The following is a 27,465-nucleotide window of genomic DNA, read 5'->3' as shown; positions in this document are numbered from 1 at the left end:
TTAATTTGTAGTTCCCTGACGGATAATGATGTTGAGCATCTTTTGATGTGTTTATTTGCCATTTTACATCCCATTTGGTGAAATTTCTGCTCGAATTTTTGCTCATTTTTCAGTTGGGTTGTTTACTGTCTTACTGCTGAGTTTTGGGAGTTTTAAAAAATATATATTCTAGGCTGGGCACGGTGGCTCACGCCTGTAATCCCAACACTTTGGGAGGCTAAGGCGGGCGGATCACTTGAGGTCAGGAGTTCAAGACCAGCCTGGCCAACATGGTGAAACCCCATCTCTTCTAAAAACACAAAAATTAGCCAGGCCTGGTGGCGCGTGCCTGTAATCCCAGCTACTCAGGAGGCTGAGGCAGGAGAATTGCTTGAACTGGGGAGGTGGTGGTTGCAGTGAGCCGAGATTGAGCCACTGTACTCTAGCCTGGGCAATGGAGCGAGAGCCTGTCTCAGGGAAAAAAAAAAAAAAAAATTCCGGGATGCGCACGGTGGCTCACGCCTGTTATCCTGGCAATTTGGGAGGCTGAGGCAGGAGGATCACTTGAGCTCAGGAGTTCAAGACCAGCCTGGGCAACATGGTAAAACTCCGTCTCTACAAAAAAAAAAAAAAAAAAGGAAAGAAAAGAAAAATTAGTGGGGCATGGTAGCACACACCTGTAGTCCCAGCTACTAGGGAAGCTGAGGTGGGAGGATCAGCTGAGCCCAGGGAGGTTGGGGCTGCAGTGAGCCATGATTGCACTACTGCACTCCAGCCCGGGGCAACAGAGCAAGACCCTGTCTCACCATAAATATATATATATAATAAATGGGTGTTTACACACACATTCTGGATTTAAGTCTGTTGTTGGATATATTATTTGCTAATATTTTCTCCCAGTCTGTAGTTTGTCTTGTCATTCTCTTTTATTTTTAACCCAATCTGTGACAAGCACATCTTTTCATTCTCTTTACAGTGTCTTTTGCAGAGCAAAAATTTTAATTTTGATGAAGTCCAAATTATACATTTTTTTTCATGTATGCATTGTGTTTCTGTGTCACATCTAAGAACTCTTTGCCTAACCCCTGGTCAGAAGGATTTTTTTTTTCTGTTTTCTTCTCAATGCTTTAATAGTTTTATAGTTAACATTTATATCTTCGATCAATTTTTTTCTTTTTTGAGACAGAATCTCATTTGTTGTCCAGGTTGGTGTGCAGTGGTGCAGTTGTAGCTCGTTGAAACCTCAAACCTCCTGGCCTCAAGCAGTCCTCCTGCGTCAGCCTCCCAAAGTGCTGGGATTAAAGGCGTGAGCCACCACACCCAGCCTTTGATCAATTTTGAATGAATTTTTGTATATGGTGTGAGGTTTACGTTGAAGTTTCTTTTGCACTTTTGATAAACATAGATTAGCCATACTTGCGTGGATCTGTTTCCGGTTTCTCTTTTCTGATCCGTGGGTCTGTGTCTGTCCTTTCAGCAACACGACACTGTCTTGCTTATAGTAGCTTTGTAGTAAGTCGTAAAAATGGGTGAAGTGGTTCCTCCAACTTTAGTTTTCAACATTGTTTTAGCTCTTCCAGTTTCTTGGCTCTTCTATACAAATTTTAGAATCAGTTTATCAATATCTACAAAAAGTTGTGCTGGGATTTTGATTGGAATTGCATTACATTTGTAAACCTATAAACTGATTGGTTTGAGGAGAGTTGACATCTTTGCTATATTGTCTTCCAATCTATGTATATAGTACATCTCTCCATTTATTTACATCTTTTTTTTTTCATCAGTGTTTTGAAGTTTTCAGGACCCCCTATTTACATTTTGCCTGGAGAGCAAACTAGTAGACTTCTGCCGAGCCACTGGGGGGACACCTAGGGATCTGATTGCTTCTTAAGGAACTTGCACCCAGTCCTCCCTGCTCCAGCCGTTCCTTTTTACTGCCAGTTCCAGAGATACTAGGTTTGCCATTCCCAAGTCTTTTGAGAGTTTTACAGAGAAAATCTGGTTGGTTCTCAGCTTCTCCATTGTGTGGTTGGTATTTGGCTTTCTCAACTGTGCCAAGCCTGTTACAAATAAATAGAAATACAATAGGTTTTACCTTGATTATATTCTTTCTTTTCTTAAACTTATATCCTTATTTTGTATCTCTGATCATTCTAATATCTTATGCCCTGGTGCATCTGATTTCACTAGTAGTGCCTTTGTCTTTACGTGTTCTGTGATTTTTACCATGATCTCGTGTTCAATGGAACTTTCTTGATGGGAATTCTTTGAGGCCTAGGTTGAAAGTGAGTATCTCCAGAGGTATTGTGTCTCTGCCCACGGCTCTGGGAGCACCGCCAATCCAGGATTATTTTAGAATAAATTCTCAGCTTCAGTGTAAAATAAATAGTGCCTTTAGATTACGAATTCAGACCACAGACTTGTGTAAGGCTTAATTTGTGATGATAAAATCTCAGCACCAAGGTCAAACCATGCAAATGTCCCTGCTTTCTGCCTCAGCATAGCTTGGCTCTTCCTTTCCACCCTGTTCTCCGTGCTCTCTGAGGCCCAGACCTCTCTGAGGCTGTCTCCTGCCCAGAGTGTCAGTTTTCAGCTTGGCACCTGTGGCTCTGCTAAAGGGGTCTGTGTTGACCCCCAGATATATATTTGGAAAACAGAGATTTCCTTTCTAAAAATCACTTCTCTGTACCTTTTCTGTGCCCAGCCTCAGGATAGGAACTAGAAGTACAGGTATGAAAAAGGACACATGGCCTATCTTCATGGCATTCACATTTTGGGAGGAAAATAAGTAACGAATGCTTTTTGAGTCCTTGTTTCATGCCAGTCGCCATCCTGGTGCGTTCACATGCATGATGTCTGCAGTCCTAGTAATGACCTTGCACAGTAGTGTCTCTTATGGATATTTTGTGGATGAGAAAACTTGGGCTACAGGGACAGGCAATGAGCCTGGCACTGGGATTTGAGCTCCTCATGCTGGGGCTGAGTGACTGTCCTTGTGGCTGGGTGACCTGCTGTGGCCCTGCTCTCTCGTAGAGGCTGTGCATGCCTGTGTACTGCAAGTACCAGTTCCATAAGACTCCAGTTCACAAGACCAAGGGGGAGCCCCATGGAACCCACGTTTATTTCCAGGACATCAACGTCATCTTCCTTGGGGCACTGCACCCCAGTGACCTAAGGGAATACCTGGAGGGCCCCCCCATGGTGGTGGAAGTTCACGACCGGGACCACAAGTCAGAGGAGTGTTCTCAAAAGTCCGTGCTGTTTGGGGAGGACCCTCTGGATTCATACCTCAACTTCCAGGCCCTCATCTCTCCCCGAGAGACAGAGAACAACCCCTTTGAGTCCCAGAACAAGATGTGGTACCCTTATGGCATCGCCCAGGTCAGTTTTGCTGACCTCCTCCTTGGCCACAAGTACTTGAATCTGGCCGTCCCCATCCACAGCTGTGAGGTTCAGCCCACACACTGCGGCCAGGACAGCAGGAGAAGGAAGGTTGTGGGGCTTGGGGTCCCCAGAGATGGCCACCAGCACGGCCCAATGCCCAGGGGCAACTACCTAGAGGCTGACTCCCAGCTCAAGTTGCGAGTGGACATCGCGGTGCCACTAAGGGCCGGGGCCAGAGCTGCTGATCCCGACCTCGGGGGTTCCCAGTTTGGCCGCATCATCTTCGTCTTTGACTTTAAGAAGGTCTCCCTGCTCCACAGCCTGCTGCAGGACATCACCATGATCAACGCTAAGGCCCTCGGCCTGGACTCCTACCCTGTCAGGACCCTGCAGCAGATCCTGTCAGCCTTCAAGGTGCGTGTGCGGGTCCAGGAGCAGCAGCACCTGGATGTGCTCACTGGCTTCCACCTGCTGGACGGGAAGACACACCTTTTCATCCTGGAAGGCCTGGCCGACCAAGGCTTGAGGCAGCTGTGGGAGAACCACCAAAGCTGGTAGGTGGTTTGTTTTACATCTTACATAAAAATGATGGCATCTGGATGCCGAGGGAGTGGAGAGGTCTTTCAGAGCCAAGCCTAGGTTTAGCATCCTTGTCTGTGAGTCTCCTTTCGGGGTTCATTGTGAGGTACTTACCAGGGTTTAGTCGTTAGACTCGATTGGATTTGGTTCCAGGGAGGAATTCGGGAGTATCTAAGATGACTGAGGGGTCCAGGAGAGTGGGGCCTGTCTTCAGGGTTCTGAGCCAAGGGCTACTGTGGCTAAACAGGAGCAGAATATTCTGTATTAGATTTCAGCTTGCCCCAGGGAAGATCATTTTGAAGATGGAGGGGCTGCTTAGGCTGCAGGAAATTGCCCTTCCCTGAAGGCCTTCAGGGTACCTGGGGGCCACTCAGTGGGAACACTAGAAGTGAATAATTAAAGTGTCCAATTCTGGGCTGCAGCGGGTAGCCCTTTGCAGTTCCTCCATTTTTTAGTTTTGGTGACATGACACCTCTCCCTTCCTTTCACAATTTGCAAGTATACTAGTTTGGGTAGATAGGATCTCCCTCCTTTAGTCTGGAGGGCCCCCATCTGTCCTCAGAGTTCAGATGCCCCAGGACCCACTTGTCTGCAGTGGGGAGTCCAGGAGTTGAGGCTGTCTGCCCAGAAGGGGATTGCACCTCTGGGAGACCTGCCTTCCTGTGCTGATGGGCCCAGAGGCACCGGGAGAAGCTGGCCTTGTATCTATTATAAGCCCAGGAGAACTGAAAACATATGTCCACACAAGAGCTTGTACACACATGTTCACAGCAGCATTATGTATAATAGTCAAAAAGTGAAAACAGGCCAGGTGCAGTAGCTCACGCCTGTAATCCCAGCACTTTGGGAGGCTAAGGTGATCCTGGAATCACTTGAGCCCAGGAGTTCAAGACCAGCCTGGGCAACATAGTGATACCTTGTTACTACAAAAAATACAAAAATTAGCCAAGCATGGTGGCTCATGCCTGTAATCACAGCTACTTGGGTGGCCAAGGTGGGAGAATCACTTGAGCCCAGGATGCAGAGGTTGCAGTGAGCCAGTATCACGCCACTGAATTCCAGCCTGGACAACAGAGCCAGACCCTGTCTCAAATTAAAAAAAAAAAAAAAAAAAACGGGAGGGGCGGGGGTGGGAAATAACCCAAATGTTTATCAACTGATAAACAGAAGATAATAAGTCCATAGAATTATTGAGCCATAAAAGGAAATGAAAGCCAGGCACGGTGGCTCACACCTGTTATCCCAGCACTTTGGGAGGCTGAGGCGGGAGGATTGCCTGAGGTCAGGAGTTCGGGACCAGCCTGGCCAACATGGTGAAACCCTGTCTCTACTAAAAATAGAAAAACTTACCCAGGCATGGTGGCGCGTGCCTGTAATCCCAGCTACTCGGGAGACTGAGGCAGGAGAATACCTTGAACCCTGGAGAGGGAGGTTGCGGTGAGCCGAGATCGCGCCACTGCACTCCAGCCTGGGAAACAAGAGCGAAACTCCATCTCAAGAAAAAAAAAAAAAGAAATGAAATACTGATACACATATCTCAACCTTGAAACATTATGCTAAGTCAAAGAAGCCAGACACAAAGTGGCACATATTGTATGATTCTGTGTTTGTGAAATGTCCCGAACCGGCAAATCCATAGAGATAGGTAGGCCGGTGGTTGCCAGGGATAACCACTCAGGGGAGGGCAAGAGAGAAGCGGGGAGCCACTGCCAGTGGGCACAGAGTTGCCTTTAGGGATGTGGAGGATGTTCTAGAACTAGATACTGTTTATGGCTGCACAACATTGTGAATGTAGTCTAAACCACTCATTCATGCGCTTTAAAAGGTTGAGTTTTGCCGGGCACAGTGGCTCACGCCTGGAATCCCAGCACTTTGGGAGGATGAGGCAGGCAGATCACGAGGTCAGGAGATCAAGACCAGCCTGACCAACAAGTGAAACCCCATCTCTACTAAAAATATAAAAATTAGCCAGGCCGTGGTGGCGTGTGCCTGTAATCCCAGCTACTCAGGAGGCTGAGGCAGGAGAATCGCTTGAACCCAGGAGGTGGAGGTTGCAGTGAGTGAGATCGCGCCACTGCACTCCAGCCTGGGTGACAGAGCTAGACTCCGTCTCAAAAAAAAAAAAAAAAGGTTGAGTTTTGTTCAAGACCAGCTTTGCCAACACGGTGAAACCCCATCTCTACTAAATACACAAAAATTAGCCAGGCGTGGTGGCAGGCACCTGTAATCCCAGCTACTTGGGAACTTGGGAGGCTGAGGCAGGAGAATTGCTTGAACCCGTGGGCGGAGGTTGCAGTGAGCCGAGATCATGCCACTGCACTCCAGCCTGGGTGGCAGAGCAAGATTCCGTCTCAAAAAAAAAAAAAGATTGAGTTTTGTGGTGTGTAGCAAAGAATGTGGCCTGGCCCAGAAGCAGTCTGGGCTCTGCCCTTGGCTCCTGGGAGGCGATCTGAGTCACACCTAATAGGAGTGTCTTTGTTCAGGGAGGGGACTGGTCACACCTGACAGTCACAGGATGGAGGCTGACCTTCCAGAAAGACCAACCAGGTGCTTCGGGATGGGGGCTTTGGGTCATGCAGAATCAGGAGACTGAGTTCAGCCATGTAGGCGGTCAGCCAGCCTGCCATACCTGTGCAGTGGAGCCCCCTGGAAACTGGCCGCCAGGGCTGGGGCGAGCTGCCTGGCTGCAGTGTGCTTGCACGCCGCCACTCACCAGTGCTAGGAGGGTAGCACATCTGGCTCCACGAGAAGACAGTAGAAGCTTTGTGTCTGGAGCCATCGTGGACTCTGCTCCATGTGTTTGTTCCCTTGGCAGATTTTAGTCTGTATTCTTTCCCTGTAATACAACTGTAACTGTGACTGTAGAACTCACTTTCAGTAAGTTCTGTGAGCCCTTCTAGCGCATTATCAAACCAGAGGGCGGTCTCAGAAACCTTCTGAACTTGCAGTCGGCGTCAGAAGTAAGGGCGGTCTTGGGGACTGTGCCCTCAAACTTTGTGGTTTGGCTAATGCTGGGCAGATAGTATATGAATTATATCTCAAAAGCTTTTTCCAGTGGCAGAAATATCATGAAGCATGCTCATTGAACCCAGTTGAATTAGGCTAGAAATAAAACACAAATCATTAACCAGAAAAAAGTTCATATGCAGGGAAATTAATAACCATACTTCCAAATAACTTGTGGGTCAAAAAGAAATCATAATGGAAATTAGACATTTTTGAACTGAACCATAATGAAAACAATATATTATCTAAATTTGCAGGGTGGGCTGGGCACAGTGGCTCATGTCTGTAATCCCAACACTTTGGGAGGCCAAGGTGGGCGGATCGCCTGAGGTCAGGAGTTTGAGACCAGCCTGGCCAACATGGTGAAACCCCATCTCTACTAAAAATACAAAAATTAGCTGGGCATGGTGGCACATGCTTGTATTCCCAGCTACTCGGGAGGCTGAGGCAGGAGAATCGCCTGAACCCAGGAGGCAGAGATTGCAGTGAGCCAAGATCATGCCACTGCACTCCAATCTGGACAACAGAGTGAGACTCTGTCTCAAAATAAATAAATAAAAATTTGCAGAGTGATATTGAAGCATTAGTCAGAAGAAAATGTATAACCTTAAAATGCTTATTTGGAAATGAAAAATGCCTGAAAATTATTGAGACATAATTATAGTTGTTGCAGACATTGATATGTGTTTCAAATTATGCCAATATATTTTAAAAATTATAAGAAATTTAAAAAATACCAAAAGTATGTTCAGATAAGATTATTTAATGTGGTATCGAATATAAAAATTAGTATAAAAATCTATCAAATTTTGAATACCATCTACATACAAAAACTAATTTTTAAAAATTGGAACACATTTAAAGTAAAATGTATGAAATTCATAGGACTAAATTTGACAAAAAGATGTGAAAGACATCCATCATGAATATTATAGAACTTCAGGAAACATTAAGGAAGACACAAATAAGTGGAGAGAGATACCATGTTCATGAATTTGAAGACTCAATATTCTAAAGGCTCAGTTATCTTCAAATTTGAACTATAGATTCAGTGCACTTCCAGTTTTAAAAATCCCAACAGCTTTTAAAGTATGGACATTGATTTTAAAATTTTAAACTTCCGCATGTTAATAAAGGTTCGTACTTTTTTTTTCATCAAAGTCCATACTTTAAAAGCTGTTGGAATTTTAAACCCTTTACAGCAACATGTAAAGGTCTTTTTTAAAGAAGATACCGTTGAATAAGAAAAAGATAGAAGAACTTGCTGTACTAGATATCAAGACTCATGATAAAACTATAGTCATTAAGATAGTGTGGTATTGGTTCAGAGATAGACAAGCAGACCTATGGAACATAATAGAGAATCCAGAAACAGACCTACACATAAATGTTCATTTGACATATGACATACGTGATATTGCAAAATTGGTGGGGAATAAATACACTAAAAAACACTGAATTTTCTACTTCAAAAGAATGAATCTTACACAATGGGATGCTATTTCATACTCATTAGGATGGGTAGAAACCAAAAGTCCAATAATGACAAGTGTTGGCAAGGATGTGGAGAAATCAGAAGTGTCCTCTGCTGGGAGGAATGTAGGTGCAGCCACTTTGGAAAACATTCTGGCAGTTCCTCAAGTGATTAAACACAGAGTTCCCATATGACCCAGGAATATCACTCCTAGATCTGTGCCCAAGAAAATGAAAACATGTATCCACACTAATGTGTGGATTATCGCCAATTAGTGTACTAAACTTTGTACACTCATGTTTATAACAGCATTATTCATAATAGCCAAAAGATGGAAACAGCCCAAATGTCCATCAAGTAGTAAAAGGGTAAACAAATAATGGATATGCATACACTGGAATCCTATTTGGACATAAAAAGGAATGAAACACCATGACATGCTGCACTATGGATGAACCTTGAAAACATGCTGAGGAGAGGCGGTCAGCCACAAGATGTTATGTGATTCAATTTATGCGGAACGTCCAGAAGAGGCCAATCTATCAGAAAGTAGATTAGTACAGGCGTCTCCAAGCCCTAGGCCGTGGACCTGTACCGGTCTCTGGCCTGTTAGGAACTGGGCTGCACAGCAGGAGGTCAGCAAGCTCTGCCTGAGCTTCGCCACCTGTCAGATCAGCAGCGGCATTAGATTCTCATAGGAGCGGGAACACTTTTGTGAACTGTGCATGCGAGGGACCTAGGTTGCGCATTCCTTATGAGAATCTAATGCCTGGTGATCTGAGGTGCAACAGTTTCATCCTGAAATCATCCTCCCAACCCCGTCCGTGGAAAAATTGTCTTCCACAAAACCAGTCCGTGGTACCAAATAGGTTGGGGACTGCTGGATTGGTAGATACTTAGGGCGGTGGATCAGGGGTGGGGGTATTCAGGGGGTTGGGAGTATACGGAGTGATAGCTGAGGGGTGTGGGGTTTCTTTTTGAGGTGATGAGATGTTCTAAAATTGATGATGGTGGTGGTGGTTGCACTAAATAGATGAAAAACTATTGAATTATACTTTACAAATGGGTAAGTTGTCTGTCATGTAAATTATATCTCAATTAAAAAATAACTCTAGGCTGGGCACAGTGGCTCACGCCTGTAATCCCAGCACTTTGGGAGGCTGAGGTGGGCAATTACCCAAGGTCAGGAGTTTGAGACCAGCCTGGCCAACATGGTGAAAACCCGTCTCTACTAAAAATACAAAAGTTAGCCGGGCATGGTGGCACACACCTGTAATCCCAGCTACTTGGGAGGCTGAGGCAGGAGAATTGCTTGAGCCCAGGAGACAGAGGTTGTAGTGAGCCGAGATCGCGCCACTGCACTCCAGCCTGGCTGACAGAGCCAGACTCTGTCTCAGAAAAATAAATAAATAACTCTAGCGGACAAAAAAAGTTCAGTAGGGAAAGGATAAACTTTTCAATAAATGGTGTTGGGATAATTGTTTTCATAGGAAAGAAGGAAAGACATCCTTAACCCCTGGCAACCACTGCTATATCTGAAAATAGAAGTGATTTTTGAATGTTGATCTTATATCCTAAAGCCTTGCTGAAACTCACTGGTTCTAGGAGTTTTTGTTTTGTTTTTTGGGAGATTGCTTGGGATTTTCTACACTGACCATCATGTCATTTGCAAATAGGGATAATTACATTTCTTTCTTTCAGTCTGTATACCTTCATCTCCTTGTTGTACTGGCCTGGATGTGCAGTCCTGTTTTATATAAGAATGGTGAAGGTGGCTCACTCCTGTAATCCCAGCACTTTGGGAGGCTGAGGCGGGCGGATCACCAGGTCAGGAGATGGAGAACATCCTGGCTAACACAGTGAAACCCTGTCTCTACTAAAAATACAAAAATTAGCCGGGCGTGGTGGCGGGCGCCTGTAGTCCCAGCTACTCAGGAGGCTGAGGCAGGAGAATGGCATGAACCCGGGAGGTGGAGCTTGCAGTGAGCCGAGATCACGCCACTGTACTCCAGCCTGGGCGACAGAGCAAGACTCCATCTCTTAAAAAAAAAAAAAAAAAAAAGAATGGTGAAGGCACACACACTTGCCTTGTTTCTGGTCTCTGCGGCAGAAGGCATCAGTGTTTCCCCACTATCTATGATGTTAGGTGTAGGGTTTTTGTAGATGTCCTTTATGGGTCTGAGGAAGTTCCATTCTGTTCCTAATTTGCTGGTTCACACAATTCATGAAAATCAACTCTAGTCTAGGTAGACCAAGCCCGTTTTTAAACTTTTAACTTTGTCGTTTTTTTGAGCTTTTTCTTTCTTTCTTTCTTTTTATTGAGACAGGGTTTATTGCTGTTACCCAGGCTGGAGTGCAGTGGTGCGATCACAATTCACTGCAGCCTTGACCCCCCCCACCTCAAGCAATCCTCCCACCTCAGCCTCTCAAGTAGCTGGGACCGACAAGCATGTGCCACCATGCCCAGCTAATTTTTTTTTCTTTTGTTTGAGACAGAGTCTTGCGCTGTTGCCCAGGCTGGAGTGCAATGGTGCGATCTCGGCTCACTGCAACCTCTGCCTCCTGGGTTCAAGCAACTCTCCTGCCTCAACCTCCATAGTAGCTGAGATTACAGGCACCCACCACCATGCTCAGCTAATTTTTTGTATTTGTAGTAGAGACAGGGTTTCGCCATGTTGGGAAGGCTGGTCTCGAACTCCTGACCTCAGGTGATCCACCTGCCTCTCAGCCTCCCAAAGTGCTGGGATTACAGGTGTGAGCCAGTGCACCTGGCCTAAACTTTTAACTTTGAAATTGCAAAAATAGTGGAGAGGTTGCATGTACTCATTACTCAACCTCCCCCAATGGTGACATCTTATATAACTACTGTTGATTGACACAGTACAACTAAGTAGACTACAATGATCTGATCTTACTCAGATTTCACCAGAAAAATCTTTTTTTTTTTGGATATAGAGTCTCGCTCTGTCGCCCAAGCTGGAGTGCTGTGGTGCGATCTCAGCTCACCCACCGCAAGCTCCGCCTCCTGAGTTCACGCCATTCTCCTGCCTCAGCCTCCCGAGTAGCTGGAACTACAGGCACCCGCCACTGTGCCCAGCTAATTTTTTGTATTTTTAGTAGAGACGGGGTTTCACCTTGATCTCGATCTCCTGACCTCGTGATCTGCCCACCTCGGCCTCCCATAGTGCTGGGATTACAGGCGTAAGCCACCACGCGTGGGTTTTTTTTTTTTTTTTTTTTGAGACAGGGTCTATCTCTGTCACCCAGGCTGAGTGGTACAAAGGCTCACTGCAGCGGTACAAGGGCTCACTGCAACCTCTACCTCCAGGGGTCAAGCCATCCTCCCATCTCAGCCTCCCAGGCAGCTAGGACTACAGCTGTGCACCACCATGCCCAGATTATTTTTGTATTTTTTGTAGAGATGGGGTTTCACCAGGTTGCCAAGGCTGGTCTCCAACTCCTGGACTCAAGCAACCTGCCCACCTCGACCTCCCAAAGTGAAAAATCTGTTTTTGGAAAGCAAAATTACAAAGCTTATAGATGAAAATATAGAAGAACATATTCATGACCCCAGAATGGAGAAAGAGTTCTTGAACCAGACAAGGACAAAGAAGAAAAGAATCGTACATTTGGCAACGTTAAAAGTAACTTCTGCTCATCAAAAGACACTGTCAAAGTCAAAATACAGAGATGAATCTCTAAATTTAAAAATTTTATTTGGGAAGCAAGAATTACAATTTGAGGTACACACACAGACTGGGCAGTCTTCAGTATGTCTGAAAAACAGAGAAGGTTGGAGGTTTTATAACAAGGAGGGGCATTATAAAAATGTTAGGTATTGTTTTGAGAATTTGGGGCACTGGCAACTTCTGACTGGTGAGTGCCAGTGAGTAAAAGTAGTCTTGGAGTCGCAGCAGGTGGTGTCAGTAGCTATAAGATAAGACTGGCTTCAGGTTGGAGCAGGCAGCCTCAGCAGCCAGGCTGCAGAGAATGACATTCCTGGAGCAGTGCTACGTGCCCTGGGTGCTTTCTCCCCGCCTGTCGACTCTGTTTTAGTTGGGTGTGATGAGAATGACCCAATGCATGTGCTCAACTTTCACAACACCATAAAAGTCATGAAAAGACAAGCTACAAACAAAATTATTTGCAGTGTCTGGAACTGACCAATAATTAGTATCCTAAATATATTTTTTAAAGTCCTGTGAATCAATAAGAAAACCTCCCAGTGGAAAGAAAGTATGGGCAAAATACCCAAACCAATACTTCACAAAAGAGGACCTACCCCTGACCAAGCACACAGATTCCTGAAGGGGAGATGAAGGCATTGTAGACTTCACCAGGTTCAAAAACCAGAGGAATGGCATAGGCCAGTGCAGGGCAATGACAGCAGGCTGTGCATAGAAACCCTGCCAGGCTGGTATTGCCATAGTGCAGACCGCGAGTGCCAGGGCAGGGCTTGGAGGGGTGGTGAGGGGCTGAGTGGGGGTAGGAAGGGGGTGAGACAGGCACAGGCCATGAGCCAGATCAGGTCAGTTTCAGCCTTTCACTGCCAGCTCTCTGTCAAGGTCCCAGGTGTTGAAAGATGTTGTGTCTACCAGGAGGCATTCATCATCATCATATTCCTTTTGTTTTTTTTCTATCCTTTTAGTTAATTTTTTATACTTCTAAATTGCTATTATTTTTATCTTAGTATAGTCTTCATTACCAACCTTGTCTTTTGTTGTTTTGAGACAGGGTCTCACTCTGTTGTCCGGGCTAGAGTACAGTGGTGCCATCAGGGCTCACTGCAGCCTCCACCTGCCTGGGCTTGTTTTTTTGTTTTGTTTTTGTTTTGAGACGGGGTTTCGCTCTTGTTACCCAGGCTGGAGTGCAATGTCGCGATCTTGGTTCACCACAACCTCTGCCTCCTAGGTTCAAGCGATTCTACTGCCTCAGCCTCCCCAGTAGCTGGGATTACAGACATGTGCCACCACGCCCGGCTAATTTTGTATTTTTTACTAGAGATGGGGTTTCTCCATGTTCGTCAGGCTGGTCTCGAACTCCCGACCTCATGTGATCTGCCCACCTCAGCCTCCCAAAGTGCTGGGATTATAGGCGTGAGTCACCATACCCGGCCCCTGGGTTTGTTTTTAAATAATATAAAAGCTGTACCTGACAGCGCACCCTCACCACAGTGTCCCAGGAAGCTGCCATGCAAGTTAGCTCTTGGCCTTCTGTCTCTTGCAGGATTCCCAGGTCAGAACACAGGAAATACAAGGTGCTGTACAACTCACAGCTGCTGTTCCGCAGCCGGCTCTATGGGGACCTGGAGGCCATCCTGTACCACGTGCACCTCTTCCAGCCCACGGAGCTGCTGCTGCAGCAGGCGGTGTTCTTCCTGCGAGACACTGAGCGGAGGCGGGTCTTCCAGGCTCTAGCCAGGTGGGCAGTGGCAGCCCGCATGTGGTCCTGCGCCCCAGCGGGAGGGGCACTTCTTAACACTCTGCACCCAAACAGGCAAGCTGGGGCATCCAACAACTAGATAGTGGCCCCAACAGATGGTGGGGGGAGGAGGACCATCCGCCCAGATGCTGTGACTCTGTGGCGTCTACTGTTCTTGGGTCATGTCCTAGAATTGCCTGAGGAGGGAGTGGCTGGTTAAAACCCATTTTCTAACCTGGGTTAGACAGAGCGAGACCTCATCTCCACAAAAATTTGTTAAAAATTAGCCAGGTGTGGGCTGGGCACAGTGGCTCACACCTGTAATCCCAGCACTTTGGGAGGCTGAGGTGGGAGGATGGCTTGAGCCCCGGAGTTTGAGACCAGCCTAGGCAACATAGTGAGACCCTATCTCTACTAAAAATACAAAAATTAGCCAGGTGTAGTGGTGCACGCCTGTAATCCCATCTACTTGGGAGACTGAGGCAGGAGAATCTCTTGAACCTGGAAGGCAGAGATTGCAGTGAGCTGAGACCGAGCCACTGTACTCCAGCCTGGGCGACAGTGAGACTTCCATCTCAGAAACAAACAAACAAGCAAAAACAAAAACAGGCCGGATGCGGTGGCTCATGCCTGTAATCCCAACACTTTGAGAGGCCAAGGCGGGTGGATCACCTGAGGTCGGCAGTTCGAGACCAGCCTGACCAACATGGAGAAACCCCATCTCTACTAAAAATACAAAATTAGCCAGGCATGGTGGCGCATGCCTGTAATCCCAGCTACTCGGGAGGCTGAGGCAGGAGAATCACTTGAACCTGGGAGGTGGAGGTTGCAGTGAGCCGAGATTGCATCATTGCACTCCAGCCTGGGCAACCAGGGTCTCACCATTCCCTCATTGAGCAGCTGCTGGCTCACACTGGCTCTAGGGGGCCTGTGGGCACACCAGTCCCCACTCTCAGGAGGCTACAGTTCAGAAGCAGAGATGACATAAAGAACACAGGCAGTGGGATACCCTGGGACCCAGCAGGGGCACGGAGGAGGGGGCTGCTTCTTTCCCCAGGGCAGGAGAGGCTGCTGTTGAGGAAGGGCCAGAGATGTTCAGCAGGCAGACAGTTCACTTGCTGCTGGGTGTGGGGCAGGAGGTACAAACCCTGTCTTTATATTTTTAGAGCCAGCAACAGGTCTGGCCCTAGCTAGTGCTTGCTGGATGTATTAATGAAGGAGGAGGAGGAGGCTGGAGAGATAGTAAGGAGAAAGAACTTGGTCGGGGCTAAGAGGCTTTTCTTTGATTCTGTGGCCCTCACCTTTGGCATGTGGGGTGGTGCCACAGCATTTGGAAGGAGGCCAGACCCGGTCCTGCCTGGTAGGTGACAGGAGGTAGCTGAGGGTTCTATGAAGGAAACAGAAGAACACTTTTTAGGAAGTGCTTACTGCATCCAAGGTAGCTGCATCCATATGGCTTTATTTCTATCTGAGGGTGAGGAAACCAGATTCAGAAAGGCTAAGGCTGGGCCAGGGTCACTGGGACAGTGAGTGCAAAGGCAGGCACCTACCGCACAGTGGACTTCGGAGGCAGCTGAGACAGTGAGCAGCCAACAGCCATGACTGAGCATGGTTTCTGGACCCAATGCCCACTGCACACCAGGCCATGGCAGAGGGCACCCAGGAGGAGGCTTCGGGGCTGGGGAGGTCCTTGAGCTTTGCTGAGGACTCTCTCTCCAGGCTCCTCCTTCTCCTCTATTAACAGCCAGCCCCCTGAGGCTCGGTGTATGATGTCCTCCTGGTGCGGAAGGCTCTGTGCTCTACATCCCTGATGGGCAGCTGGTGGGGCTGTGTCCCGATGGGGTATGGGAGGAGGGGAAGCATGGCTAAGGACACAGGAACAGAGCAGCACTCAGAGCAAACCGTGGGCAGCCTTTGGCTTCTGGGGGCTGGGGAGAAGATGGAGAAGGAGGCTTTTGCCAGGAGCCCAGGCTCAGCAGACTGGAATCGGAGCTCTTTAGTCACAAGCTCCAGGACTTGGGACCAGCTAAGCAGCCTCTGAGTGTTCATTTCCTGCTGTAGGATGGGAGTGATTACACCTGTCTTGCAAGGTAGGAGAGGTTCAGTGGGGCAGTGGTTCTTTGTTCCAGGATCCACGACATCTGCTATAACAGCACCACCCTCTGGGACGTGACGGTGAGGGACCTGCTGCCCTCCTCTGCTATGATAAAAGACTTGAGCCAAGAGTTTGGGATGCCCCTTTCGCAAGAAGAACTCACAGATGAGAAACTGTTTGCCCTACCACCTCAGCCTGCCCCCAATCTTGAGGACTACCACAGTCGGAACTCCACCCTCACCTTAGAGATCCACGCCCACCAGGAGAAGTACCTGCAGTGGCGGAGTGCCATGCTGCTGAAGAACAAAGACAAAAAGCACAGTTTCATCCAGGTGGGCCGCCTTCCTCTCCAACTTGGGGTTCCCAGGCCTCACCTGGGCGGTCCAGGCGCCTGCTGAGAGGCATAGGGCATATTCCTGAGTGGGACATTTGCCTCTGGTCGTGCCTGCGCTCCTGGCCTGGGCTACTCTGCTGGATGGGCAAGAAATGCAGGATGTGGGGCTGAGCCATGTCAGAAACCTTCACTCCCAGTCCTAGATAACCTTGTCCTTCCTGAAAGGTGAGAAGGAATGCTATTAGCTGTATTACCTTTACCATGGCTCCCAGAGTTCATTGTAGAGAAAGAACTGTGGCGTGTGTGTGTGTGTGTGTGTAACATGTTGCTTACGCTGCTCAGGGCATAAGTGTCATAAGATGTCCAAGCAACATGGGACATAAACTAATCTGCATGACAGAGGGAGAGAATGGGAGACTGAGAAGCTGGTGAGGGGGTAGAAGGCTGGTGCTGTGTGGCCTGAATGGGCAAGGAGAACCTCGCTTACCCCATGCCAACCAAAAAGACATGAAAACACAGACATCTGTGGTATGACTTGGAGTTGTGTGCCTGTGGTCTGTGTGAAGGCCCTACCATCCCTGCAATTCTCCAGTTTAAAACAAAGACTCCTAGAAGCTTGTAAGCTTTGTATGTGTGCAGTCTTTATGAAAACCAAAGAACAGACTTCTTTTATGTTTTTTGAATCGGGGTCTCACTCTGTTGCCCAGGCTAGAGTACTATGACTTGATCATGGGTCACTGCAGCCTCCAACTCCTGGGCTCAAGCAGTCCTCCCACCTCGGCCTCCTGAGTAGGCAGGCATGCGCCACCACACCTGCTTAATTTTTTTTACTTTTTTTTTTAGAGATTGGGTCTTGCTGTGTTGCCTAGGCTGGTCTCCAGCTCCTAGGCTCAAGGGATTCTCCTGCCTCGGCCTCCCAAAGTGTTGGGATTACAGGTGTGAGTCACTGTGCCTGGCTGTTTTTTCCATTAGTGGAAAAAACTTTTTAGCTTTTTCAAAAGAATCAGTTCTTGGATTTATCAATTCTGCTTTTTCTGTTTTTCTAATTCATTAACTTCAGCTTTTATTTTTATGATACTTTAAAACTTACACCTTTCTCCTTTTTTCTATCTTCTCTAGTTGGCTATTTCATTCATTTTTATTTCTCTTGTGTAATATATATATATACACACACATACATACATATATATACATATATACATACATATGTATGTGTGTATATATATATATACACATCTATATATATCTTATAGCACTTTGGGAGGCCGAGGTGGGCAGGTTGCTTAAGCTCAGGAGTTCGAGACCAGCCTGGGCAACACGGCGAAACCGTCTCTACAAAAAATTAGCTGGGCACGGTGGCATGTACCTGTAGTCCCAGCTACTCAGGAGACTGAAGCTTGAGCCTGGGAAGCACAGGTTGCAGTGAGCTGAGATCACGCCATTACATTCCAGCCTGGATGGCAGAGTGAGACCCTGTCTCAATGCGGCACAGTGCCTAATGCCTGTAATCCCAGCATTTTGGGAGGTTGAGGCGGTCAGATCCCTTGAGGCCAGGAGTTCGAAACCAGCCTGGCCAACATGGCAAAACCCGTCTCTACTAAAAATACTAAAATTAGCTGGGTGTCGTGGTGCACACTTGTAATCTCATCTACTTGGGAGGCTGAAGCAGGAGAATCACTTGAATCTGGGAGGTAAGGTTGCAGTGAGCCAAGATCGCGCCACTGCATTCCAGCACTCAGAGCAACAGAATGAGACCCTGTCTCAAAAAAACAAACAAACAAAAAAAGTCAAACAATGTTGAGAGTATTTGCAGTCTTCCTTATCCTACCTCTTAATGCACTTAGATATGTACAAGAATATATATTCATTTCATGGGTTAATATAATTTTGTTAATGCCACATAACAAGGAAGTGTTTTAAATTTATTTTTATTTTTGAGACAGTCTTGCTCTGATGCCCAGGCTCGAGTGTAGTGGCGTGATCTCGGCTCACTGCGGTATCTGCCTCCCAGGCTCAAGTGATTCTCCTGCCTCAGCCTCCTGAGTAGCTGGGATTACAGGCACACGCCACCATGCCTGCCTAATTTTTGTATTTTTAGTAGAGATGGGGTTTCGCCATGTTGCCCAGGCTGGTCTCGAACTCCTGGCCTCAAGTGATCCACCCACCTCAGCCTCCCAAAGAGCTAGGATTACAGGTGACCACGCCTGGCCACGAGGAAGGGTTTTTAAAAGATTTTGCAGGGCCAGGAACAGTACTCACACCTGTAATCCCAGCACTTTGGGAGGCTGAGGCAGGCGGATCATGAAATCAGGAGATCGAGACCATCCTGGCTAACACAATGAAACCCCATCTCTACTAAAAATACAAAAAAATTAGCCGGGTGTGGTGGCGGGCACCTGTAGTCTCAGCTACTTGGGAGGCTGAGACAGGAGAATGGCGTGAACCCAGGAGGCAGAGGTTGCAGTAAGCCAAGATCACGCCACTGCACTCCAGCCTGGGCGACAGAGCGAGACTCCATCTCAAAAAAAATGCAATAATATGGAGAATTTTATAATATAGTAGTATACAATTTATTTACTAGCCCCCTATCTCTTACAAATTTGCTAAAATCGCTTGTAAATATTGTTCCAGCTTTTTAAAAAATCATGTTCCTATTATCTTAGATATGGCTACTCTAAAATGGCTTTAAATTTCCTATTCATACTATAATAATTGAAACCCAACCATAATTTAATTTTTTCACATTTTTACACCCTGAGATATAATTTACATACCATAAAATTCACCTATTGTAAGTATATATAAATCAGTAGTTTTTAGTAAATTTATAGTTATAACACCATCATCACAATCCAGTTTTAGAACATTTCCATCACCACAAAAAAGTATTTTCATGCTAGTTTACAGTCAATCTCTGCTCCATTCTTAGTCCCACATAACCACTGATCTACTTTCTGTCTTGATAGATTTGACTTGTCTGAATATTTCAGGTAATTGGAACCATATAATTATGTAAACTTTTGTGTCTGGCTTCTTTCACTGAGCATAAAGTTCCTGTGGTTCATCCACGTACCTGAATATATCAGCGGTGTGTTCTTTTTTTATTGCTGAATATTATTCCATTGAATTGATGTACCACATTTATCCATTCACCACTTTTTGGAATTACTATTATTTCTTGCTTGGAGCTATTATAAATATTGCTCCTATGAACATTTGCATACAAATCATTACGTGAAAATATGTTTTCATTTCTCTTGGGTAGAACCTAGGAGTGGAATTGCTGGGTCATATAGGTAGGTTTATATTTATGATTTTAAGAAATTACATTGTAAGAAAAGCAGTTTTTACAGTGTAGTTGCACAATCTTAACATCCCTACCAGCAATGCATGAGGGTTCTAGTTTCTCCGCATTCATACAAACACTTATCAGTCCTTTTGATTATAGCCATTCTAGTGTGTATCTCATGATTTTAATTTGCATTTTATAATGACTGACGATGCTAGATATCTTTTAATGTGCTTATTAGGAATTTATAACGCTTCTTTGATGTAATATATATTTGTATCTTTTTGAATTAATCTCCTTTTTCAAATTGAGACAGGGTCTCACTGTGTTACCCAGGCTGGTCTTGAACCCCTTGGGCTCAGGCAGTCCTCCCACGTTGGCTTCCCGAAGTGCTGGGATTACAGTTATGAGTCACTGTGCCTGGCCATCTGTATCATTTATCCATTTTAAAATCAAGTTGTCTTTTTATTGTTGAGTTGTTATATATTCTGGATACAAGTACTTAATGAGAAATATGATTTGCAAATATTTTCTCCATATTTGTGGCTTTTCTTTTTTTTCTTAATGGTATAAGAAAATTTTGAAGTATAAAAGTTCTTAATTTTAATAAATTCCAATTTATGTTTTTTCTGTTAGCAATCATGCTTTTGGTGTTATAGTTAAGGACTCTGCTTAAAGTTAGGAAGATCATTTCATATCCTTTCTCTTACACTTACTCTTAGCTCTCACATTTAGATCTGTGAACCATTTTTTTTGAGGTCCAATGTAAGGGTCTAAATTAATCTTTTTGCATATGGATATCCAGGTGTCCTCACATCATTTCTTGCAAAGACTAGCTATTCCCCCATTGAATTGACTTAGCATCTTTTTGTCAAGAATTGACCATAAATGTAAGGGTGTATATCTGAGTTCTAAACTATGTTCCATTAACTTATATGCCTCTCCATATACCAGCAACACATTGTCTTGATGACTTTAATTATAGTTAGTTAGTTGGATTGTGTAAGTCCTTTAACTTTGTTCTTTTTCAAAATTGCTTTGACTACTTTGGGTCCTTTGCATTTCCACATATATTTTAAGATCAGCTTGCCAATTTCTGCAACAAATTCTATAGGAATTTCATGGGGATTTTGTTTATTTATTTTTTTTGGGACGGAGTCTTGCTCTGTCACCCAGGCTGGAGTGCAGTGGCATGATCTCGGCTCACTGCAAGCTTGGCCTCCCAGGTTCACGCCATTCTCCTGCCTCAGCCTCCCAAGTAGCTGGGACTACACATACCCGCCACCACTCCTGGCTAATTTTTTGTATTTTTTAGTAGAGACGGGGTTTCACCATGTTAGCCAGGATGGGGTCAATCTCTTGACCTTGTGATCCGCCTGCCTTGGCCTCCCAAAGTGCTGGGATTACAGGCTTGAGCCACCGCACCTGGCGGGGATTTTATTGAATCTATAGATTGATTTGGGAAAAACTGCCAAACTTAACAATTTTGGGGTTGCCAATTTATGAACATGGAATGTCTCTGCTGTTATTTAGGTCTTCAGTTTTCCTCAGCAATTTCTGTAGTTCTTAGTGTGCAAGTCTTGCACTTCTTTTGTGAAATTAATGGTGTTATGAATTGAATTACTTTTTGTATTGTTTCCATAATATAGAAATAGAATTAATTTTTTTTTTTTTTGAGACAGTCTTGCTCAGTCGCCCAGGCTGGAGTGCAGTGGCACAATCTCCGCTCACTGCAAGCTCCGCCTCCTGGGTTCACGCCATTCTCCTGCCTCAGCTTCCTGAGTAGCTGGGACTACAGGCGCCCACCACCATGCCCAGCTAATTTTATTTTGTATTTTTAGTAGAGACAGGGTTTCACCATGTTAGCCAGGATGGTCTCGATCTCCTGACCTCGTTGATCCACCCGCCTCGGCCTCCCAAAGTGCTGGGATTACAGGTGTGAGCCACCGTCCCCGGCCCTAGAATTAATTTTTTGTCCATTGATCTTGTATCTTACAACCTTTTGAACTGGATCACGTCATCTGTGAAGAAAGGTCATTTTCTTTTCCAATCTGGATACTCTTCCTTCCTTCTTTCCTTTCCTTCTGCCTGGGGTGCCACAAGCTCAGAGGCTCAAACAACAGAAAATTATTTCCTCACTATTCTGGAGGCTGGAACGTCCAAAATTAAGAGTCTGACAAGTTCGGTTTAATTCTGAGGCCTTTTCTCTTGGCTTGTAGGTGGCCACCATCTTGCTGTGTACTCATATGATCTCTTTGTTGTGTGTGAATGGAGAGAGTCTCTAATATCTCTCTTTTTTTTTTCTTTTGAGTCAGAGTCTTGCTCTGTCACCAAGCTGGAGTGCAGTGGTGCAATCTCGGCTCACTGCAACCTCCACCTCCCAGGTTCAAACCATTCTCCTGCCTCAGCCTCTCAAGTAGCTGGGACTACAAGCATGCGCCACCACACCCAGCTAATTTTTGTATTTTTAGTAGAGACAGGGTTTCACCATGTTGGCCACACTGGTCTCAATCTCCTGACCTTGTGATCTGCCCGCCTCGGCCTACCAAAGTGCTGGGATTACAGGTGTGAGCAACCTCGCCCAGCCTCTGATGTCTCTTCTTGCAAAGACACTAATCCTATCAGATCTGGGCCCCAACCTTATGACCTCATTTAACCTTAATTACTTCCCTACTCCAAATAGAGCCAGGCTGGGGTTTAGAGCTTCAGTAGAGGAATTTGAGGGTGAAGACATTCAGTCCATAACACTTCCTTTCCTTGCTCTTTTCTTCCTTCTCTGTCCTTCCCTTTCTCCCTTTGCATTGTCTAGAATGTCTGGTATAAAGAAGTGCAGTGTTGAAGAGGAGTGGTGAGAGCAGACATGCTTGCCTTGCTTGTGATCTTGGGGAGAAAGTATTCAGGCTTTTACCATTAAGTTGGACATTAACTGCAGATTTTTGAGAGATGCCCTTTATCAGGTCAAGGAAGTTCCCTTCTTAGTTTGTTGAGAGTTCAGTATGAATAGGTGTTGGATATTTGTTAAATGCTTTTTCCACATTATATATGCATATATTTTCACAATATATGCATTTTTTTGTTAAATTATGAAAATTTCGTTGTGAAAATACATGCATTTAACAAAAAATGCATATATTGTGAAATATATGCTTTTGTTGAATGCAAATATTGTGATCATGTGGTTTTTGTCCATCATTAATATGCTATACTACATTATTTCATGTTTGCATGTTAAACCAGCCTTGGATTCCTGGGATAAATCTCACTTCTTCATGTATAATCATCATGTATATGTGGCTAGATTTGGTTTTATGTTTGCTGCTCAGGTGAGGTGTACTGGTATTACCTTCAGGTTTCTTGTTGTTTTTGAGATGGTGTCTTGCCCTGTCACCCAGGCTGGAGTGCAGTGGTGTGATCTCAGCTCACTGCAACTTCTGCCTCCTGGGTTCAAACAGTTCTCCCTGCTTCAGCCTCCTGAGTGGCTGGAACTACAGGTGTGTGCCACCATGCCTGGCTAATTTTTGTATTTTTAGAGACAGGGTTTCACCATATTGGCCAGGCTGGTCTTGAACTCCTAACCTCAGGTGATTCACCTGTCTCAGCCTTCCAAAAGTGCTGGGATTACAGGCGTGAGCCACCATGCCCAGCCACATTCAGGCTTTAATGTCTGTCTCTCTCTGAATAATGTTGAGCACCTTTTCACGATTGGCTATTTGGATATCTCCTTTTATAAAGTGCTTGTTCAAATTTATTTATTTTCTCCATTTAAAATAAATCTAGTTGTATTTTTCTAATTGACAGTGTTTTACTTTTATTCAAATGAGTTGTTAGATGTGTATCTTTTCCCAGTCTGTGACTCGTCTTTTCATTGTTTCAGTGTTGAGAAGGGTTTTTGAGTATCAATTAATTTTTCTGTGATTCGATTTTTTGGGTATTTTTCCTGGGTTTAGAATTCTAGCTTGGCAGTTATTAACACTTTAAAGATATCATTCCGTTGTCCTCTGACTTCCATTGTTTCTGTTGGTCAGCTGCCAGTCTTGTTCTTTTGAAGATAATTTGGTTGTCTCTGGCTGCTTAAATTTTTTGTTTTTCTTTTCTTTGGTTTTCAGCAGTTTTATGATGATGTTTGTAGGTGTGTTTTTCTTTGTATTTAACTTGCCATGGGTTTCTAGAACTTGTTAAATCTGTAGCTTGATTTTTTTTTAAGTTTTAAAAGTTCTAGGACAGTATTTCTCTTCAGATATTACTTATATTCATCTTCTCTTCCTCTCCTCCTGGGACTCCAATGTTAGATATTTTCACCATGATCTGCATCTGATATTACTTATACATCTCATACTTTTTATTTTACAGTCTTTTTTTCTCCTTTTCATCCTTCAACCTGATTATTTTCAACCAATATATCTTCTGATGCAGGAGTCCCCAACCCCCAGGCTATGGACCAGTAGCAGTTCGAGGCCTGTTAGAAACTGGGTGGCACAACAGGAGGTGAGAGTGGGCAAGTGAGCATTACCACCTGAGCTCCACCTCCTGTCAGATCAGTGGTGGCATCAGATTCTCATAAGAGTGTGAATACTATTGTGAACTGAACATGCAAGGGTTCTAGGTTGCATGTTCCTTATGAGACTCTAACCAATGCCTGATGAGCTGAGGTGGAACAGTTTCATCCCCAAACCATGCCCATACAACCCTCTCCCACTGGCCGTGGAAAAACTGTCTTCCATGAAACCAGTCCCTGGTGCCAAAAAGGTTGGAAACTGCTATTTTGCTAAATCACTAATTTTATCCCCTGCTGTATGTTGGGGTGATCAGACCCAACACCAGGCTGTGGGGGCCACAAAGTCCAGCGGAGTCAAAGGAATGAGACAAAACAAGTTAAGAGTGCATAAAGTGGGACTAGGGGGCCAACGCTAGTATGGAGGCTGTGAAGGTCCCAAGTTCTGGAAGCCTGCACTATTTATTGGTGATCAAACAAAGCAGCAGGTGGTGAGGATGTGGGGGTTGAAAGAAAGCAGTGTATCAGCGCATGATCTATAGCTGTGACAGTTTAGCATTTTCTTTGAAGCATGTGGAACATGTTCTGCTACTTGAGATAATGGGAAACATGTTCTTCTAGTTTAAGATACAATCGGTCGGGCGTGGTGGCTCACGCCTGTAATCCCAGCACTTTGGGGGGCTGAGGCAGGCAGATCACCTGAGGTTGGGAGTTCGGGACTAGCCTGACCAACATGGAGAAACCCCATCTGTGCTAAAAAAATACAAAATGAGCTGGACGTGGTGGTACATGACTGTAATCCCAGCTACTTGGGAGGCTGAGGCAGGAGAATCACATGAACCCAGGGGGCGGAGGTTGCAGTGAGCCAAGCTCGCGCCATTGCACTCCAGCCTGGGCAACAAGAGCGAAACTCCGTCTCAAAAAAAAAAAAAAAAAAAAAAGATACAATCGTTCTATGAGCCTGGGAGTGCTAGAAGGAAGGAGCCAGCAAGTCTAGACACATTCCAGAGGCCGCGAGGGGTTTTATGCCCTGAGCCCTGGATTCCATCCAAGCCATGAGGGGTTTTGTGCCCTGGGCTTAGATTGTGGTGCAGCAGGGCAGCCTTCCACCCTTTGGCACAGAGCTTGGTGTTCCAAAGGCCACCAGGGGTTTTGGACCCTGGACCCCAGACATGTTCCAAGACTCTTTTACATTATATCAGACATGCAAGTCCTGCCTCAGCTTTTTTCCTAACACTCAGCTTTTCCCCAACATGCCCCCTTTTCTTTTTTGTAAAACCGCCACAGCTATCATTGCTTGTTCTCGACGGCAGCTGTCTCTCCCGAGGTGGCTTCCGCATCTGCAGACTAAAAGGAGACTGCACAAACACATAATTATTAGAACAAAATCTGCCAAGTATAGAGCTTCCAATGGCCTTAATCCATTTAAGAGGATTGATTGTGGACAACCCATTGGCTGTCTTGTTCAAAATATCAGTTCCAGGGAGCAGGGCTAAGTGAGCCTGAGAGGCTTCAAAAACCTTCTCTTTTAGTTTTACAATATCGAGGGTGAGATTTTCATCTTTGCCCTCCAGATGGCATTTAAGAGTAACATTTCCTATTGCTAGCATAAAAGGTGGCCGAACACAACTTTGAATCCAAAAGGTCTGTTTTTAAATTAATTGAGCAAGGCAATTGCAGGCTGTGCAGCCCTTAATTGCCAGTTGGTGATCCAGCTTCATTTGTCTTAGCCCTTATTCAAAATGTAGTCGCTCTGGTTTGAATGCTTCTTACATATTTCCCCCTTCCCTTTTACAAAAGGACCTTTAATCCTAAGGGCTGCAGAAGGATGAAGGTCCATCTTCTGCAACTTCTTCATGCTGAACAGGGGCGATGATATTCCTGCCTATTAGGGTCTCTTGTATTCAGGGTAGAGAGGAGCTCAGTCAGAAAGCATTGGTCCATTAAGCATCTGTTGTGCCCCTGAGTTCCAGCAAAAGGTAAAACCCTGGCACTGCAGCAGTTTCTCAGCTTCCTGTGTGGTTTTCTTGATCTGCCCCCATGTTATGGGGGTTGATGTCAGCGTGACTCCAGTCGGTCCTCATTCCATCTTCGCATTCAGATTCAACTGGCCCATGGCTCGTACTGGGGGAACCCGCTCCATGGTTGGGTCCCTCCAGTCTCCCGTTCCATGGTCGTACACATCTTGAGGGCACCCACACGGCTTGTTCATCTCCTGCAAAAACACAAGCATACCCTCAACCCCACGTTAGTAAATCTAGCGAAACAGAAGCAAAAACTTTTGTGGCTGTAGCTGGGAGGCATACCATTGCTGAAGCATTTGTTCTACAAGCTGTAACTCAGCTTCTGCCTCTTTGGTTAATTACCATGGGGTAAAACTTTCCACTGATAATGAGAAGCAGGCCCCTTCTAACAGAAGGCACAGAGAGAGCAAATCGAAGCTTATCCTTCTTGTGCAACAGTATAGCAAAAAAGCAATCCTTAAACCTTAAATTTGCACCATACAGGTGGGTCCACTAGATGCTGTGGCTCATGATAGATCTTCAGATGTTTGGTGGGCACTCCATTGTTGCAGTAAGTCTCTACCTCATAAATTGATAGGAATAGGTGTAATAATAGGTTGAATTGTTCCTTCCTGGCCATCTGGCCCGTGACATGGTAAAATCAAGGAACTTTGAAAAACTTCTGAAGCAGGCCCTATGCCAATGATACCCATGGAAGTCTTTTGTTTGGGCCAGTGTTGGAGCCATTGATTTAAAGCAATAATAGAGACATCAGCTTCAGTATTTACTAGTCCTTCAAAATCCTTTCCCTGAATAGTTACTGTACAAATAGGTCTTCTGTCAGACACTAGATTAACCCAATATATAGCCTTTCCTGCTGGATTACTACCAAAGCCTCCTGTTCTTTTCACTGTGCTGCTTCCTAGTTTTGTGTAAGGTAACAGCAATAACTAAGCAATTCTTTCTCCTGGGGAGGAAGACCACTGAGTCGAGGAACTAATAACTAATTGAATTTTTTTTTTTTTTTGAGATGGAGCCTTGCTCTATTGCCCAGGCTGGAGTGCAGTGGCATGATCTTGACTCACTGCAAGCTCCACCTCCTGGGTTCACACCATTCTCCTGCCTCAGCCTCCCTGAGAGCTGGGACTACAGGTGCCCGGCTAATTTTTTTTTTGTATTTTTAGTAGAGACGGGGTTTCACCGTGTTAGCCAGGATGGTCTCGATCTCCTGACCTCGTGATCTGCCCACCTCAGCCTCCCAAAGTGCTAGGATTACAGGCATGAGCCACCGCGCCCAGCAAACTAATTGAATTTCTCCGGTATAATCAGAGTCAATTATTCCCGTATGCACTGACACCTCTTAAATTTAAAGTAGACCTTCCAAGTAATAGACCAACTGTTCCTGAGGG

The 27,465-nt window shown here is 45.4% G+C and overlaps 1 protein-coding gene across 17 annotated transcripts in view; it reads left to right on the top strand.

Moving 5' to 3' along the window:
• Window positions 1–27,465, top strand: part of CFAP92 (cilia and flagella associated protein 92 (putative)) — a 115,450-nt gene that overhangs the window by 76,240 nt on the left and 11,745 nt on the right. For 10 of the 17 annotated variants that reach the window (XM_054680981.2, XM_054680983.2, XM_054680982.2 and 7 more), the window contains 3 exons: window positions 3,013–3,917; window positions 13,649–13,843; window positions 15,973–16,270. In XM_054680981.2, the coding sequence (XP_054536956.1) occupies window positions 3,013–3,917; window positions 13,649–13,843; window positions 15,973–16,270 (1,398 nt within the window). Of the gene's footprint in view, window positions 1–3,012; window positions 3,918–13,648; window positions 13,919–15,972; window positions 16,271–27,465 lie in introns of all 17 variants that reach the window. The other 7 variants (XM_063806212.1, XM_063806213.1, XM_063806210.1 and 4 more) reach the window with 4 other exon arrangements.

Source organism: Pan troglodytes, chromosome 2 (assembly GCF_028858775.2).
Source record: "Pan troglodytes isolate AG18354 chromosome 2, NHGRI_mPanTro3-v2.0_pri, whole genome shotgun sequence".
Lineage (NCBI taxonomy): Eukaryota > Metazoa > Chordata > Mammalia > Primates > Hominidae > Pan > Pan troglodytes.
The sequence above is the reverse complement of the archived record's forward strand: the minus strand, read 5'-3'. Positions and strand labels throughout refer to the sequence as shown.